This window comes from Prosopis cineraria, unplaced genomic scaffold (genome assembly GCF_029017545.1).
Source record: "Prosopis cineraria cultivar Desert tree isolate PC_DT_omini unplaced genomic scaffold, ASM2901754v1 PC10, whole genome shotgun sequence".
Lineage (NCBI taxonomy): Eukaryota > Viridiplantae > Streptophyta > Magnoliopsida > Fabales > Fabaceae > Prosopis > Prosopis cineraria.
The window spans coordinates 30,077,173-30,094,564 of record NW_026555341.1 but is presented as its reverse complement, the minus strand read 5'-3'; the positions used below and the strand labels follow the sequence as shown (position 1 = coordinate 30,094,564).

The window sequence follows — 17,392 nt, the reverse complement described above, 5'->3', positions numbered from 1 at the left end:
TATTTTCCTCTTATCAATCAATTATAAGATAAGAAGAGATTTTGATTAGTGTCATGAGCATAAATTCAAAAGAAAATCCCATTCTACAAAACTAACTTATTAGGTGGTAGAGTAGTTCATGTTTATAAATCTCACTCTACTTGTGAGTTTTCTCAATATGAGCACATGACAATGCCACCTTCACTACAAAAAAATAAACTTTTGGCTGTGACTTTTCAAAAATTGCCACTAAAAGTTTTTTTTTTTTTTGCTACTAAAAGATTGTTGCAATAACAATCATCACTAATAGTTGTCGCTATCAAAAATATACTTTTAGCGGTAATAAATGTCGTCGTTAAATTTTTCGTGTAGCTAAAAGTTTATTTTTAGCTTCTCTTTTAAAATAATAATAATATTTATTTTATTATTTTTGTCGTAGCCAAAACTTTTTTTTAACTTTTAGCCATGACAAACTATTTTTTAAAAAATAACAATTTATTTTATGCCACGTCCCTTCACCATGTGTGTATCACCCCACCAACTCATACCACGTCACATGCCACACATTAAACAGATGTTGCCACATTGTGTCACGTCACCACCATGTGTGTGCCTCTTCAAACCACCTCATACGCCATGCCATCACCATGCAACATATCATATATTTGTTGCAAAATATGCTAAAGTCAAAGTTTGAACTCTTGACTTCTTCTATCTTCAAGCCTTAAGTGTCCATTTTTTGTCAATTAAATAGAAATACACTTACTATTATTATAAATGAAATTAAATATATATTATTTAACTACATACACATATATCAAATAATATATTATTAGAAAGATATACATATATTTTATTTTATTTTCAATTATTAATATGATAAAATAATCTATATGAATATTTAAATTATATTTTGAATAAAATATCATTTTTACCAATAAATATTACTCCCTCTATTAAAAAATCTAAAATATTTTTAATTAAATTTTACCCTCCAATAAAGTAGTTACCTACTTTTAAACTAATTCTATCTTTTAATATTTACTCCTATTAAACACCCTACAATAAATATAAAGTCATTATTAATAGGAGTGCTTTTAAAAAAAAGAGGCAATGGTTACACCTTGAAAGATTAAAAATGCCATACATTTCTCAACATCCAACTTTTTAAAAAGTGCCTTACATTTTTAAATGGACGGAGTATTTTTGTTAGGAAAATGAACTTAAAATAAAAAAATATTAAATATTAAATAATATTCTCATATACATTGTAACCAATTTTTAAATTTTATTTTTTAAAATGAAAATTATTAAAGTATATAATTTATTTATAAATATGTATTATATTAGTTTATGTTAAATATCTTTTACTTTTTCCTTCTCCATATTTTTATCAAAAATTGATAAATTAAATGATTAAACTTTTATCTTCTCTAAAATGGTTAAATGTTTCCCCCTCTTTTATAAAAAAAATATATTTTATCTACAATTTTTCAATATCTTAAAAATTATTTTAATATCAAATTAATTTCAATCACCTAAATTTTGTTAGTAGTCATTTTGAATAATTTTAAATTTTTAACAAATACTAACAACTTTTATAATACAAGATAATTACAAGGATCTCATATGCAATCAATCTAGTTAACCTTTAACCATTCTCTACCTTATAGTAAGGTGAATTTAAATAATTTTTTATATTCTTCTTAGCAATAATTAGTTATAAAAATTTTATTAGTAATTTTTTTTATAACAATGAAAACCTTAATGTGCTAGGCAGAATTACATGAAATTCTTGTCCAAAAGTCATTAGAGCTCAGCAGAAGAAGTAAACATCATATGTATACCAAGCTAAGCATCAAGTACATAATATGCTAAGTAACTTATAATATCATTTGTATCTCACAATATCCATACAACTTTGACATCTCAATATCATTTATGTATTTATATATAAGTAATAATTTATATATAACTTAACCTGATTGTAATTAAAAGTAATAACTCACCAAAATTTTAATTTATCACATTAAAATACTAGCTTAATAACATAATTCTTAAAAAATATGAGCTATATATGTCTAAAAAAAATTATGAATAATATAAAATTAAAAAAATGATTTAGTAATCAAACTTAACACATCTTCACCATTATTCTTTTTGTTCCATGATCCTATATATCGTTTATTTCTAATTTTGTATATAAAATAAGAAATTTAATTTTATAAATATCTTTTGAATGATTTTATTTAATTTTTAATTCATAAGAAATTTTTAATAATTTAAATGATAATTTTATAAATTATTTTATATAATTTAAAATTATATTTAATTTTTTAAAAATACTTTTAGTAAGAATAAATGTTGTCACCAAAAGTAATGATTTAAATTATTTTTAAATTTTAAATTATTTTCTATAAAAACACTTTTAGGTCTACTTTTGGTGGGGCTATTAAAAGCCACCACCAAAGGTCCACTTCACTATGCAATGTCTTGCTAATTAGAATGCTTTTGGGTGGCTTCTTCATTACATATCTATAAAGTATCATAATATTATTTTTTTAATTTATTTTCTTTTAAATTTCTTATATGTATCCTATGCTTTTAGATTAAAGAAATTATAGCTTTTTGAAATCATATTTTTAGTGTGTTTTATGCATTTTTTCTGTAAGTATACATGCATCATAGGTGGGTAGTCCTTTTCGTGATTATATCAACCTCTTAATAAAAGCACCAATATTATGAGCACAAGCTTAGAGGAAAAGCTCATCCAAAAGACTAATTTATTAAATAGAAGAACCTCTCACATTTATAGATCCTACTTCACTTGTGAGACTCCCGATGTGAGGCTCATGATTGACATCTACTTAATTATATAATTTTTTTATATATATTGTGCAGGAAAAATCAGAAAAGAAATTAGCTAGAGAAGGGAAGAAAATAAGAAAATCATCAGAAGATGAAGCTTTTAAAAGTTGGGTGTTTCTTTTGGCAAAGAATGCCCAAACCGGTACTCAAGATGTTAGTGTTTAGATAGACACCTTTTTATTGTTGTGATATTTTTATTAGTGAAAGAAGCTCATGCTTTAGGGCCTGAACCATTATACTTGTACACTCAAGTTTCGGCTTGGCCACTTCATTAAAAAAAAAATGGTGGAAAAAGAAATTGAAGCAAAAAATGAGCAAAGAAAATTAAGATAACAAGGAGAGAGAAAGGGAAGAGGCTGGTCAGGTGAGTTTTGCAGAACCCCCCCGGGGAGGGGGGGGAGCAAGAACGCGTAAGATCAAACGCAGAGTAGAAAAAGAAAAGGAAATAAATTAAATTCAAAAATTTTAATTATTATCTAGAAGGAAAAATATAAGAAAAATAATATTTTTGGTATTTTAGAATGACATGAAAATCTCATCTACTGAATATTATAAATAAGATCTCATGGAACTATTTAAAAATATTCACTCTTCACTAAGATCCCAGTTGGTTACTAGAAATGACTAGAATGAAATGAATTAAAAAAAAATAAAGGTAAAAATAAGATGATTAAAGAGATAGGTGAATTACATTCATAAGGGAGATGGATAATTAGTTCATGGGGTTGGGAATCATGATTCATAAGTTTTTTTGGAAGACATGATGATTCTCACATTTATAGTATATATTAATAAAATTTATCATGTTTACTATGAGATTGAAGGGCAATTTAATTTTTTTTTATTTTTATTTTTTTAATCTATTGCATTCTATTTCTTTTAGTAATCAAATAGGATCTAAGAATCATGGCCTATGGCCAATACTCAATTTTGAGAGTTTGGATTCTTTTACGAGCAAAGTGAAGCAGTTGAGCAAGATTCTTGTTTTTTTTTTTTTATAATCTTTTTCTTTGAGTTTGGAATTTTAGTCTATGTGTTGCTAATTAAACTTCCACTTAGAGATAGGATATAGAATGTATGATATTTAATTTAATTTATTTTAAATTATATCTCTCTCTCTTGTGCTTCATGTGGGTTTTATGCCTCATCAACATATTAACAAGTAAACTCAAGGGACTGAGATGTGAAAAGTGAGCATAGGTTTAGAGAGATAGATACAAATAACTGAACCCGACATAGATCACTACAAAAGCAAGTTTTAAAAAATCAAATGCAACTTGATTCTTTTGAGTTCTTTATGGTTTTTTTATGGCATTTTCTTGAAAGGGGAAAAAAAGAGTAAATGGCAAGTTATTGCTGGACTGGATTATTGCGTAGTTGATAATTTGGATATTACTTTCGGGACATGGAATGTTCTTTTCTGTTGGAAACTTATTATGATTCCTTATTAGTGTGGGTGTATGTGCTGTGTGTGTGTGTGTGTGTGTGTGTGTTTTACTTTTTTTTTTTTTGAGAAAAGTCATTTAGTTATAGAATTTTAAAAGACTAGTTGCAACCTGGAATGCAAGTAAAGAAAGAAATTTTAAACCAACATGAAATTACAGAAGGCAACGTATGCAAACATGTGCGGCAAAAACCAAGAAATATATGTGTGTGTGTGTATATATATATATAAACCAGAATCATCAAAGGGTGACTAAGAGGGAAAGGGATACCAACCGATTTATCTTATTCAATTTTCTTAGCTCAAATTCAATCTTTTTGAGTTAGGGGTGGCTAACTTTTACTGAGGTTTAAAGAGCACCAAATTTCAGTCTCGAAAAATTTCAAGCCTGTTTAAAACTATTTTTATTTTATTGTTTTAAGAATTGATATTTTGTAAAATATGTTTTGAGATAAAAAATGATGAAAATATAAGTTTTTTTCATTCTTCTTTGTCCTCTAAAATAATATCCCATAAAAACAACAAAATATTTTCATTTTTTTATTTTTTTAAATATTTTTTAAAAATACATTACCAAATAATTTTTGCAGAATAGGTTGTCAAACAAGCCTGAGCATCTTTTCCTTCAAGTGACAAGCAAGTTCTGGTGGCGTATGATGAAGTAGACATTAAAATCTTAAACTCTCAACTAAACATCACTATTTCATGACTCACTGTACTACTATGATCTGCAAGATATTATATAGTAACAAATCTAAAAAAGAGGAATTACAACTCTCAACAAACCCAATATAATCTGTAATAATAAACAATAAAATAACTAAGATGACTCGTGATTTCCAGCTAACGTTTTGATCTCGCCGAATAGCTCCAACAAAGAACTTGAACATTTATCACATGTCAAGCTGTCGACCAAGAATTTCGACGGAACGGAGCTTCAGATTTTACTGTGTAATGTCATGTCAGGTTTAAAAGACTATCTTGAATAATTCTCAACGAAGTTGTGATAATTCTCTCGAGCGATGATGGATGTATAGCTTGCATCCCGATGTACACACACCATGATAGATGTAATTAAGTTCAATCTCAAGATCCAATATTGCACCAGAAGGGGAAAAAAAGCAGTGTAATCTTAATACTTTAAGAAAACGGAGAGGGATAAAGCTGAAGCTTTTTTTACTGTTAATTAATACGGTACGGGTGGCCTTACTCAAATGGCTACAGCCCGACGAAAGCTGTCGTTTTCGGTGACGTGGCGCATTGATAACAAACGGTCCCACAATCGTTTTCGGTGACGTGGCGCATTAATAACAAACTGTCCCGCAAAAGATGGGATCCGACTCGTGCAGCAATTCCTGGATCACATTTTACAGGAAACGAAAAGCAATCCAGACTTCTTCGTCTCCTCCTTCAACTGGTTTTCCAATTCTTCGTGATGAGCATTCTTGAAAGGTTCGACCTTCTAATCTGACTCCCCATACGCTGTACAACCAGTGCCATTTTCTCTCCATCTTTCTTTTTGTTTTGTGGTGCAGTTCAGGAGCCGAGGTTGTCACCGTTGACGTGCACACAGCCAAGGCTCTGACCCATGCCGGCCATGCTTATCTCGATGTAAGGTAGAAATCTTCCTATCCTCTGTTTGGTCATTTTCGGTGAGAAAATGGGACGAACACTTGCTGATATTTTTGGGGGCAACATAATAATTTTGATGCGGAGAAATTGGACCCAATCGTGAAACAGGACGTCGGAAGAGTTCGAGGAAGGGCATCCAGCTGTGGACAGGATCATAAACATTCCTTACATGTTTGATACGCCAGAGGGTAATGGAATTTTAATTTCTTCTCTCAGGACACCTCGTCTTTATTCTTTATTTGAATCTCTGCTGTCGTGCAACAGGGAGGGTGAAGAATCCAGAGTTTCTGAACCAGGTTTGGTCATCCTGCAACAAGGAAGATCATTTGGTGGTGGTAAACATTTCTTTTTTCTTAGGAATTCTATTTTCAGAACGAAGATAACATACCACAATATTAGATTTTTTTTATTATATATATTATTCTATATAGTTAGAGTTTTCATAACTATTTTATTTTTTTTACTATTATTTTATTCTTTATGAATTTTTATTTTATTCTCTAATAGATCTTAATAAATCTTGTTCCTTAGTGTAAATATATCTCATATTAACATTAATAAGACAAGTCATTATTTTTACAAATTGTATTAGAAGAAATACAAGTAGCTAGTTAAGGGCAAAATATAGCTGATGAGGTGTGTGCAATGATCAGGGTTGCCAGAGCGGGGTGAGATCTATGCAAGCGACGGGGGATCTTGTGGATGATGTAAGTGGAATCACTTGAAATACTTGAAGGTCACTTTATTTATGTAAGAACTGAGAATAGTAATGATGAATGAATATTGAAATGGCACTGGCAGGGGTACAAGAATGTGAGGAACATGGGAGGAGGGTATCTGGAATGGGTCAAGAACCAACTGCCCGTGCAAGCGGCAGTGGCCAAGGATTAGTTTATCTGATATGAACCGCCAAACTTATAATGCCTTCTCTGTGTTTACTATTCAGCTTCCCCTCGTGACTTCATATATCCATATCCTCCACCTCTCTTCATGTTTATGTTGGATTGGTATTTGGTGACTGTATTTGATACATGAACTAAGTACTCGTATTAATTAAATCATTAAAATCCAAATTAATTATTTTAAACTCATACTCTACTTGAGATTAATTAATAAATGAGTGAGTTTATTTGAGTTGTTGATATAGATTTCAACGACTTAGATAATACAAGCACTTAGTACCTACAATTACCAAATTCAAATCCATTTATGTCTGTAACTCTGTTTGGTCATTAATTTTATTATATGTCCTTTTCCTTATTTGTCACACTTCCTAGTCAAACAGAGTCGCCTTAAGGTAAATATGATTTTATTAATTATGAAATCCCTGCACGTTAATTCTCCTTCTATTTTCCTGTTCTCTTTTATATAATCTTCAAAAATTCATGATCTAATTTAGCACATTCTCTCCTATTTTATTAATTTATTAAATCATGCAGTATCTCTTTCAAACTAATTAGCTCACATTTCTCACTATTAAATTCCATGCCCATTTCAGTTTATTCCAACCAAACGCCTAATATTCAATGTATGAGTCGAATTATATTTTTAAAATTTAATTCATTCAATTTTCATCCAACACAAATGTTGGGAGTTTATTGAAATGCTTATTATTTTTTCCCTAAAAAATGCATACTTTAAGTTTCAAATGGTTGTTATTTTTTTTGTCAACTAATAATTATCTTAACAGTAATGCCACCTCTTTCTCTTGAAAGAATTCTTAGGTTTGAATTTAATGTTAACACGAATTGTATGCGTGCATGGGTGGCTGTGTCTCAGGAATAAAACTGAAGGAAAATTAATAAAACAAAAAAAAAAGATCATTATTTTTGAATTTTTATTCCCAAAAAGGTCAATGACACGTCATTGTTGATCCAAACTGTTGGGTAATTGACATGACTTGTCTTTTGCTTTCCCCCTTTATTAACTTGACATGAACTATCATAGCTATTTTCTTCTTTAGTTTGAACAAATCTCACGCTTACACAGATAATTTACTAATTCTTGCTAGCCGGGAAAAAAAAAAAAAAAAGAAGGATAATTGCCTGAGTATTATAATTACAGAATGGTCATTTCTATTAATAAAAGATGAGCGTATGATATAATGTAAAGATGGGCCGAATCGTTTGTTCATATGTGGAGATAAATATCACGAATTCAACACCATGCTCAAGTAATAACTATAATCAATATCAATCAATATAAAATCAAAAATATCATTTTTATAACAACACAATCAAACTGACCCAAGAATTGACGTGTTAATTGAAATTGCCATGTTTAGGTAATGTGTTTATGAGACCTCATTATGTAACATATTAAAGAATTTAACTCCTAATTAGCCGAATAAATGAAGTTAATTAAGTAAACTAATATGGTTTGTAATTATAAAGGGCTAATGGATATTTTGGGTTATTCGCTTAGCCTTAGGAATGAGTCCGAAGTGAAGTCAAGACATTCGAATGTCAAAAAGTGAGAAAAAAAATAAAAAAGATGAATTTGTGCCACATGTCGCGATGCGTGTATAGCATGCCATGGTGCACAAGCTATCAGAGCATGAAGGTCCCTCTCTCTACCACACATCGCAGCATGTGGTACATGCGTCGTGACATATGATCATTTTTTTGCAAAAATAAGAGCGATTTGTAGCTTGAAAAAAAAATGAACAAAGAAAAAATGAAGGAGAACAAAAAAGCTCTACTAGAACATTGCAAGAATGAAGGATTATGAGCAATTTGAAACTTATAAACACCAATAGTCCACTTTCAACGGCAACAATATGTCGCTCCCAAAAGTCATCACAAAAAAATAGATTTTTAATAGCGACTTTTAAATATCACTACTAAAAGTGCAACATTTAATTGTCTCTACCAAAACTAACATTGTTACTATCAAAAGTATTTTTATAAAAAAATAATTTAAAAATTATAAATAATTTGTATAATTACTTTTGATGACAACATTTGTCTCCACTAAAAGTATTTTTAAAAAATTAAATATAATTTTAAATTATAGGAAATAATTTATAAAATTACCATTTAAATTGTTGAAAAAATTTCTTATGAATAATTTTAAAAATTTAAAATTAAATAAAATTATTCAAAAGATATTTATGAGATTAAATTTATTATGTTATATACAAAATTAGAAATAAATGATATATATGATCATGAAACAAAAAAAGAATAATAGTGAAGATGTGTTAAATTTAAGGGTAAAGGGAAAAAAATACCCACAAAGTGGTCAACCACAACCACCCAATATTCTAAAGTGAGTAAAATAGCAAAACTACCCATAATGTTATATGAGTAGGTGTAAAAGTAATCAGATCATTAACTTTGACCTAACGCCATTAATTTTAACTATTAAATATTGATTATACATGTCACGCGCTAGTCTTTGCTGACGTGGACTAATAAAGGGTAAAAATACCCATGAAATCGTTAGCCAATAGCAAAAATACCCACGAAATCATGGGCTAAGAGCAAAAATGCCTATAACGTTATTAGAGTTGGTATAAAAGTGACAATCCATCTAATCTTTTCATCACCATACCTTTTACATTATAACTTTTGAAAAATCCTTTTGATTTGTGTGTGCTTTGGCATAATTAAGTGGAGATTAATATGAGAAGCAAGCCTATAGTAGATGGTTTACAATAGATAGAATTGAGTGAAACACTAACCTGTAACACCTTGAGCGTAGAGTGTAAACAATTGATTGGTGAGGAATAACTTGTTGAAAATTATCTTTGCTTAATTAATTGCCTTACTGCTTTTATTTTTTGAAGGGGAGAAAGGTTTCTAGTTAGATCAAGTTCTTAAAAGTTTGGATTGTATGTGACTTTGCAATATGCACAATTTATTTTAATATTTTGTATAGTGATTTTCTTTTTCTTGAGGACAAGCTAATGTTTAAGTGTGGGGGTTTGATGATGTAATAGCCCAAAAAATAATAAATAATAAAAAATTAAATAAATATATGAGTTTGAGTTTTAATAATTATTATATTAATTCTTAGGATATATATGATAAGGAAAGTTATTGTAGTAGCAACTGAGTAAACATTCTCCCCATAGGTCTGAGGTTCGAATCTAGCTGAGGCAAAAAGGGTGAGATTTTATTTTATTTTCTTGCTTCTAGAAATTACTAAACTGCCCTTATCCCCATCAGATTTTTTAAACTCTTCCTTCTTCCTTTTTTTTGATGGTTCTGGAGCAGAGAGGGATTTAGAGTCTGACCGACATTTTGCTCTGCCTCCCACTGATCACTGCCTTCTTCCTCCTCACTGTAGCTAGCGCCGTCGTTTGCGTGGGTCGTCGTCACCGGTGTGCCCGCTGCTAGTCCGTTCGCCTCAGCTATGAGTTCTTTCCCTATTTTATCATTGTTCTTCTGCCTCTGTCACTGCTTCAAGTATGCATAATCTCTCTTTCTTTCACCTTGTTGTTTTGTGTGCATACAAATGCTTTGGGTGAGCTAAGATTTCTTCCTCTTATTTGTTTTTCGGTTATTGATATGCTCACTCTTCTTCTTCATTTACGATGGTAGTCCTTCCTTTTTCACCATTCGAAGTTGCTTTCTCCTTCCTCTATCCATGTGTGTTGGTTCATCTAAGGTTAGAAGCTTCAATCTCTCCTCTTTCTCTTTGTATAATCTATGTGTGTGAGTGGCTAGGATGATATTGTGGAGATTATAAATTTCTATGTGTTGCCTCTGCTACCCGTGCTGAAAATGGGAGAAGAAAGAAATTCAATTGATCTAGAAAAATCTATCCTGAGGACTAACAATGATATATATATATATATATATGGCTCAAAATATGTAAGCTAAGTTGATTTATTGGGTTGGTTGATCTTGAATAATTGTTAGAATGGATTTAAAAGAGAAAGAGCTTAGGTGTGAAATTTGAAATTTGTGCCTATAAGATGGTTGTTACAATGCTTGTAAGAGGAATTAAACTTGATTTTTGAGTGTTTGAAATTTTGTTGGTTCTTGGGATCATAATGGATATTGGTAGTGTAAGATTTATGGAAGCTGAAATTTGAAAGAAAAGATTAGTCTAAGCTTGGGAAAAATATAATCATAAAGTGTTTGAAAGAATGCCTAGAAGAAGAAGTATGAATATGGAAGATATGGAATTATGAATGAACTTGTACACTTCAAAGAAATGTAACCATGAAATTTTATGTAACCATTTAAAATTTTGGCATTTACATGGATGATAGTAAATTGTTGGATATTTTAAATTGAATAGTTAGAAATAATATATCTAAAGTGTTTGGTGAAAATTACAGGTGAAATTCTACTTCAAGTAAATAGAAGGGCATGACTAAAATAAATTGGAAGAAATTAGTAATATGAATGATAATACTTGGACCAACTGTAAAGCATGAAGTTTGATTTTGAAATTTTAAATGATGAGGATTGGTTGAGATTGTATAATACATTTAAAATTTATTAAAATTTATTTATGTCTTTATAAGACATGTGGAAGAAGAGGATCCTGATAGAAACTGAAGAAAGAATATTCTGAAAATTTGAAACTACAACAAGTAAGTGAATAACATTCCCTTTAATTTATTTTATTGTAATAGACTTTTATTGAAACATTTTACTCTTATGAATTACATTAGTTTTGGAAATTATGGAACATTAATAATGGAAAATTTGATGATGATATGTGCATTTATTTTCTCAAGAAATATATTTCAAAGAGTTGTGAAATTAGTTTGTTTATTAAACTCTGGAAATGTATGGCTATTCAATTAACGCAAGCTCGAATAGTTTTTATGATGTATTAGTTTCAACAAGTATTAGATTGGAAGTTGAAATGACTCATGCGAGTTAGATATTGAAAATATAAATTGTATTTTAGAAGTAATTATTTCTCGCATATTTTAAACGTAATTTTAGAGGACTCTAACAGAACACTACTGCTAATGGCAGTTTCATTAACCCATAGTGCACTATGGTTAAAAACTAACTAGTTTGTTTTGTGAACTTTGTTTTCACGTTTGATATTCATGGGCTTTGTATCTATATTTGATTTCGTGGCCTGAGCCACGTTTGGTTAGTATTACCCTCGTGAACTGTGTGTTCATGTTTGTTTTTGTAGCTTCAGCTGCGTTTAATTAGTTATCCTCATGGACTGTGTGTCTATGTTTATTTTCATGGCATAAGCCACGTTTGGTTATTTACTCTCATGGATTGTGTCCACGTTTGTTACCTATTCTGTTGAGTTCGCAAAATTCTAAATATTGACTAATATGTGTTTTCAAAATTTCCATGGTTTTGGTTGACAATTATATCACTTTGATTTATTTACAAATAAATTTTTTTCTTTAAACATGATCAAATAAACTACTTCCAATTTATTCTCATTTTACAGTTATGATTATGATTTATAGAATTATAAGTTTATTATGATGAATTATCATATTTTTAACTAATTTACATGATTATTTTAGTTTATTATTTTAATTCTTTTAAATTTTATTTTGGGAATGTTATTCACTGAAAAAATTTATTTTGGTCTCAAATTTACTAGCTGACATTGATCCCACCAACCTCTAAAAGGGCAATGCGCTAAATTAGATGGAATTTTTGTTTGGTACTGTTTTTTTATGTCAATATTTAAACTTTATGTATTTTGATTTAGAAAGATAGATTAATTGCTCTACATAGATTGTTGATAGACTTTATTTTGATTTGTATACTGGTTGCTGGCTGGAAGGAGCTACGCTCTTAATTTATACTATAATCTATAAAAATTTTATGTTGTAGAATTTTCAGGAGATCTTAGTTATAAGGGAGGTTCTGCTGAAATTTTTACAAAAATGTTAAAACTTTCTTATGACAATTAGTATTGAGCTATTAGAATTTTCATGTAATCTAATTGATTCTTCTAAAAAAAAAAAAAATGGATTACATTTTCATTTTGAAGCTTACGGGAATGTGTGAAATGATTCGCACCCATGCTGGTCACCCTCTATTTTCAAGGCGTGACAAATGACTTCCAATATTTTAATGAAATTAATAGAGTTTTTAATGCAATTGGAAGTCATCTTGTTGAATTAATTAGCAAATTTATGATTTAATAGATGATTATTTGTGAGAGTGGATGTGGATATATTTCAAGACAATTGTAGAAGTTATTGAATCAATTATGGCATTAAATATGGGTTTTATTCATATAGGGAGGCCCAATTTATGGGTCCAAAGCTAATAATTTTGAAGCCCATAAGAAATTAAATTATGCCTCAGCCGTAGCACCAATTTTGGATACCAATTTTCAGCAAAATGCATAGTTTCACTTAAAATTGTGTTTTAAGGGATTATGGCTATCATTTTCATTTTAGTTCATCTTCATCTTTAACTAGCAGCTACATGTCTAGGGAGCATTCTAAGGTGGAGAAAGAGTTGGAGAAGCCTGGGGAACATTTGGGTCTTGCGATTTGTTATAGAAATCATCCCTACTAAGCTTTCTTCTTCCTTTTCTCTTCATTTGGATGTGTATTTTGTTGAGTTTTGTTATTTCCATGGTTGTTAGTGGCTGAATACCTTTGACCTAGAGTAACTATGAACTTGTGGGTGGATTAGAGCTTGTTTTTACCTATTTATACTTAACGTTGATTTTGGTTGCTCAATCTTGTAATTAATTGTCTATTTGATGTTTAGCCACCATTAAATATGAATTTGGGTGTTGGGATTTTGCCTTAACAAAGGGGAATTTATGTGGACCCGTAGGTTGAGTAATATGAGAAGATTAGATTATTATCTAATTTTCAATTAGGATAGAAATATACCAAAGCGCCCCATATAATCATATTAGAGTGAGTTTGAGTTGAATTTGACTCTTAGATAATTCTGTTAGAAATAACATAATTACTTTGGGAGAGGGTTATTTGAGGTCCGAAAGGCCCTTATAGCTACCAATACTCTAGATAACAAAATTGGCATTAAAATTAATTAATTCGGTAAAAGAAAAATCTATGAAGCTGGCAAGGGATTTGTGATTCTAGATTGCCTTGAACATTTGTAGTTGTTGGATTGGGAATCTCATTGCATTTTATTTAGTTCACTTTTTTAATTTTGGTTAATCAATCAATTCTAATTGGTTTTGCTTAATGTAATCAAAGGTAAGAACTTTATTGTTTAATTGTTATTGTGCTTGATTCCTTGTAGGATCAATCTTGACCAACTAACATATTGCATTTGACTTGTCCACTTGTGGTAAAATATTTTGTGTGCATTATATTGCAATTTATGATTGATTTTTATAATTCAAACGCAAATACAATATGTTGTATATTTGACACTTGCTAAGATTTAACCGTCAAGTATATGATTTATATACTTGATAGTTGTATTCAAACAAGTGTTAAATATATTTATATATAACATAATTTTACTACTAGAAAAATTGAATCCCTTGCTAAATGTCATTTTTCATAGCTAAATTGCATTTTAGCTACGACTTTTGTCCCTCACTAAATTCGTAGCTAAAAAAGAACTCGCTAAATTTAGCGAGGAATTATATTTCCCTCGCTACTAAAATTAGCAAGGGACTGAATCCCTCACTAATCACTCGCTAAATATGCTTATATTTAAAAATAATTATGCCACATAACCCGCCATGTGTGATGTCAACTTATGACATGTCATCAACAACCTCATGCTTTGTCAACCACCATGTCACCTACTATCTCGTGCCCTATCACCCACTACATGCGCGACAATTCATGACACGTCATTGTCCACCTTGCGCCATGTCACTTGCTCCTTACCATATCATATATTCATTATGTTTATGCCAAAGCCAAGGTTTGAGAACCCTTGACCTCATACCTTTCAAGCTTTATGCTCTCCTTCTTTACCAGTTGAACTGAAAGGCACCTACAAGCATTATATGATAAATTAAATATATATATATATATATATTATTTAACTACATAAATATATCAAATAATATATTATAAAAATACACACATATATATATTAAATTTTATTTTAAATTATTAATATGTTAAAAATATTTATATTTTATTTAAATTATTCTTTATATTATATTTTTAATAAAATATTATTTTATTAATGAAAATCAACTTAAAATAAAGAAAATATTAAATAATTTTATTATGAATATTGTAGTTAATTTTTAAATTTAATTATTATTTTTAAATAAAAATAATTAAATGTATAATTAAAAGTCATTGTCAAAAGGTAATTTTTTTTTATAGTAATTAGCTAGGGATAAAATCTCTTGCTAAATCCCTCACTAATTATCTTATTTTAGAGAGGGATTGACAATTCCTCGCTAATTTCCTCATTAATTTTAAGTTAAGCTACGAAATCAACATCCCTCGCTAATTTCCTTGCTAACTTGGTATTTTAGAGAGGAATAGATGATCCCTTGCTAAATTTCCTCACTAATTTACATTTTTCTACTAGTGTTTTAAATAAGATATATTTGATAGTTACTATCATAAAACCATCAATTATATATTTAAATACTTAATGGTTGTTTTGAAAAAACTGTCAAGTATTCAGTGCCTTTTTATTGGTCTTTTTTAGCTTATAAACATCAAATATGTGGTGTTATATTTAGCTTATTCTGTGATAGTGTACAATTGATAATAGTGTAATTGATAAATATTATATATTTAAGTTTGGAAAATGCAAACAAAAATCAGCTGTGGAATGAATTTACTCAAATGTAAATATGAACCCTTAGCTTTCATATTTAATTATACCTCATATGTTTTGATTTAATTTTAAATTTTCATTTATTTTATTTCCATAGGCAGCCAAGAAACACAGAATGCAGATATTATATTATTCGTTACATGTATGAGATAATTCAAATTGGAAGTACCAAAAGATTAGATGAGGTGTTTGGTTTTGTTTTTAGTTTGGTTTTGTTTTTTAGTTTAAATTCTTATATTTAAGTCCCTAAAGTATTGTTTTGATTAACTTTATTATTTAAATTTTTAATAATACAGAGTCCTATAATGAAGAAGAGGTTGACAGTATTTGAGATATTTTTGCTCAACAACTTCTCCAAGAGCACTTTTCAAAGTGACATTGAACAAAAATTTTATAGTTTTTTTAGTAATTGAATAATTATATATACAGATTAACATATTAGATATATGGAGAAAATATTATCTTGGTTCATTTCAAATATATATATATATATATATATATATATATAGTTATAACTTGTTATATATTCATTGATTATGTTGGCTGGCTATTTATACTTGCTGTATATTCTATGCAATTTATAGTTTTAAGTTCTGGATGTATAGAAAGCAAACAAAATTTAAGAAAAATTAAATTTTTAACAACAATTATATAGAAAACTAATGTTAAAAAAATTTTAACATTGATTTTCTATTTATAACCATTGTAGAAAGTTAACTTTTGATGTTGGTTATTAATCATAAACTGACGTGAAAAAGTTGACTTTCCACATCAATTAAATAACTGATGCTAAAAGTTGACTTTTCACTTTTTTTTTACTTTCCCTTAATAACCGATATAAAAAGTTTAAAATAATTATTTTTAAAAGACCTTACTATAATAATGTTCTCAAGTAATAGAAGGAGTGTGCGTGACTCTGTCAATTTTTGTTTCGTTTTATTTATCTTTGCCTAGCTAGACCATATTGGGCCAAAATCCCTTTCTTCAGACTTGGGTTTCATGGACCTTTGACTTTTGGGCTTGGTACTCCAAATTTGGTATAAACACAAACTATATAACATATACAATAGAAACATCTTTCTAGAATTTCCATGGGCAAGTTTTTAAATGTGAGAACTCAAAGTAAAAACTTCATTAGAATTGTGATAAATACTTTCCATTTCTATCAAGGGTAGTATGGGAAATTAACTTAATTATCTCAAATCATGGTTCTCATGGACCGTACGTGGCTGATAGATTAGGGATCTACATGTAGGGCAATATAATAATGGGCACTTCAGATCTCACTTTTTAATGCCTCAAAAGGTCAATTCTGTGGTATGGTTGCCAACAATTGCTCACTATCTTTGGTAATAAATCTTCACTACTTTGTATCCTATGCCCATGTAGATAAGCTCAAGGACTAAAGACTCCATAAAACATGGACATACACTAGCTTTTTTGTTTATAAAGCGATTGCTTTATCTAGCCCTTCAGTCTTCTTTTTTACCATTTTACATTGCATAAGATATCACAATTTTACTTTACATTAAAGAAAAAAGGTATAAAAAAAGATAAAATTTGAAAAATAATGGTTTTTACTGCTCTATTGGCTTATCTTGGCACAAAGAACATTGATTTCTCATGAACTTTTTTCTTTTTTTAGAGACCAAGACCCCGAAAATGGATGTCTTGCACTTTATTTTTTTAGTGCTAATATATATTATAATTTACTCCTTCTAGATTATAATATAAGGTTTTTTTTAGAAAATTCATTTGATCCAGA

At 29.2% G+C, this 17,392-nt stretch overlaps 1 protein-coding gene across 2 annotated transcripts; it reads left to right on the top strand.

Annotated features, from left to right (window-relative positions):
- Positions 1-5,637: 5,637 nt before the first annotated feature.
- On the top strand, positions 5,638-7,010 carry LOC129284628 (thiosulfate sulfurtransferase 18-like). Of its 2 annotated transcripts, none has more exons than XM_054920154.1 (6): positions 5,638-5,743; positions 5,827-5,907; positions 6,032-6,111; positions 6,188-6,255; positions 6,577-6,630; positions 6,725-7,010. In XM_054920154.1, exons 1-6 carry the CDS (start codon positions 5,727-5,729, stop codon positions 6,812-6,814), a joined length of 390 nt encoding a protein of 129 aa, XP_054776129.1. In that variant the 5' UTR covers positions 5,638-5,726; the 3' UTR covers positions 6,815-7,010. The 2 variants fall into 2 exon arrangements, with proteins under 2 accessions (XP_054776129.1, XP_054776128.1); XM_054920153.1 differs by having other exon boundaries at positions 6,188-6,258.
- The last annotated feature ends 10,382 nt before the right edge of the window (positions 7,011-17,392 follow it).

Excerpts from the sequence above, each read along its gene's own strand:
- LOC129284628 (XM_054920153.1), top strand. Across the intron at positions 6,112-6,187 it reads CATGTTTGATACGCCAGAGG|GGAGGGTGAAGAATCCAGAG; the intron begins GTAATGGAATTT and ends GTCGTGCAACAG. Across the intron at positions 6,259-6,576 it reads AGGAAGATCATTTGGTGGTG|GGTTGCCAGAGCGGGGTGAG; the intron begins GTAAACATTTCT and ends TGCAATGATCAG.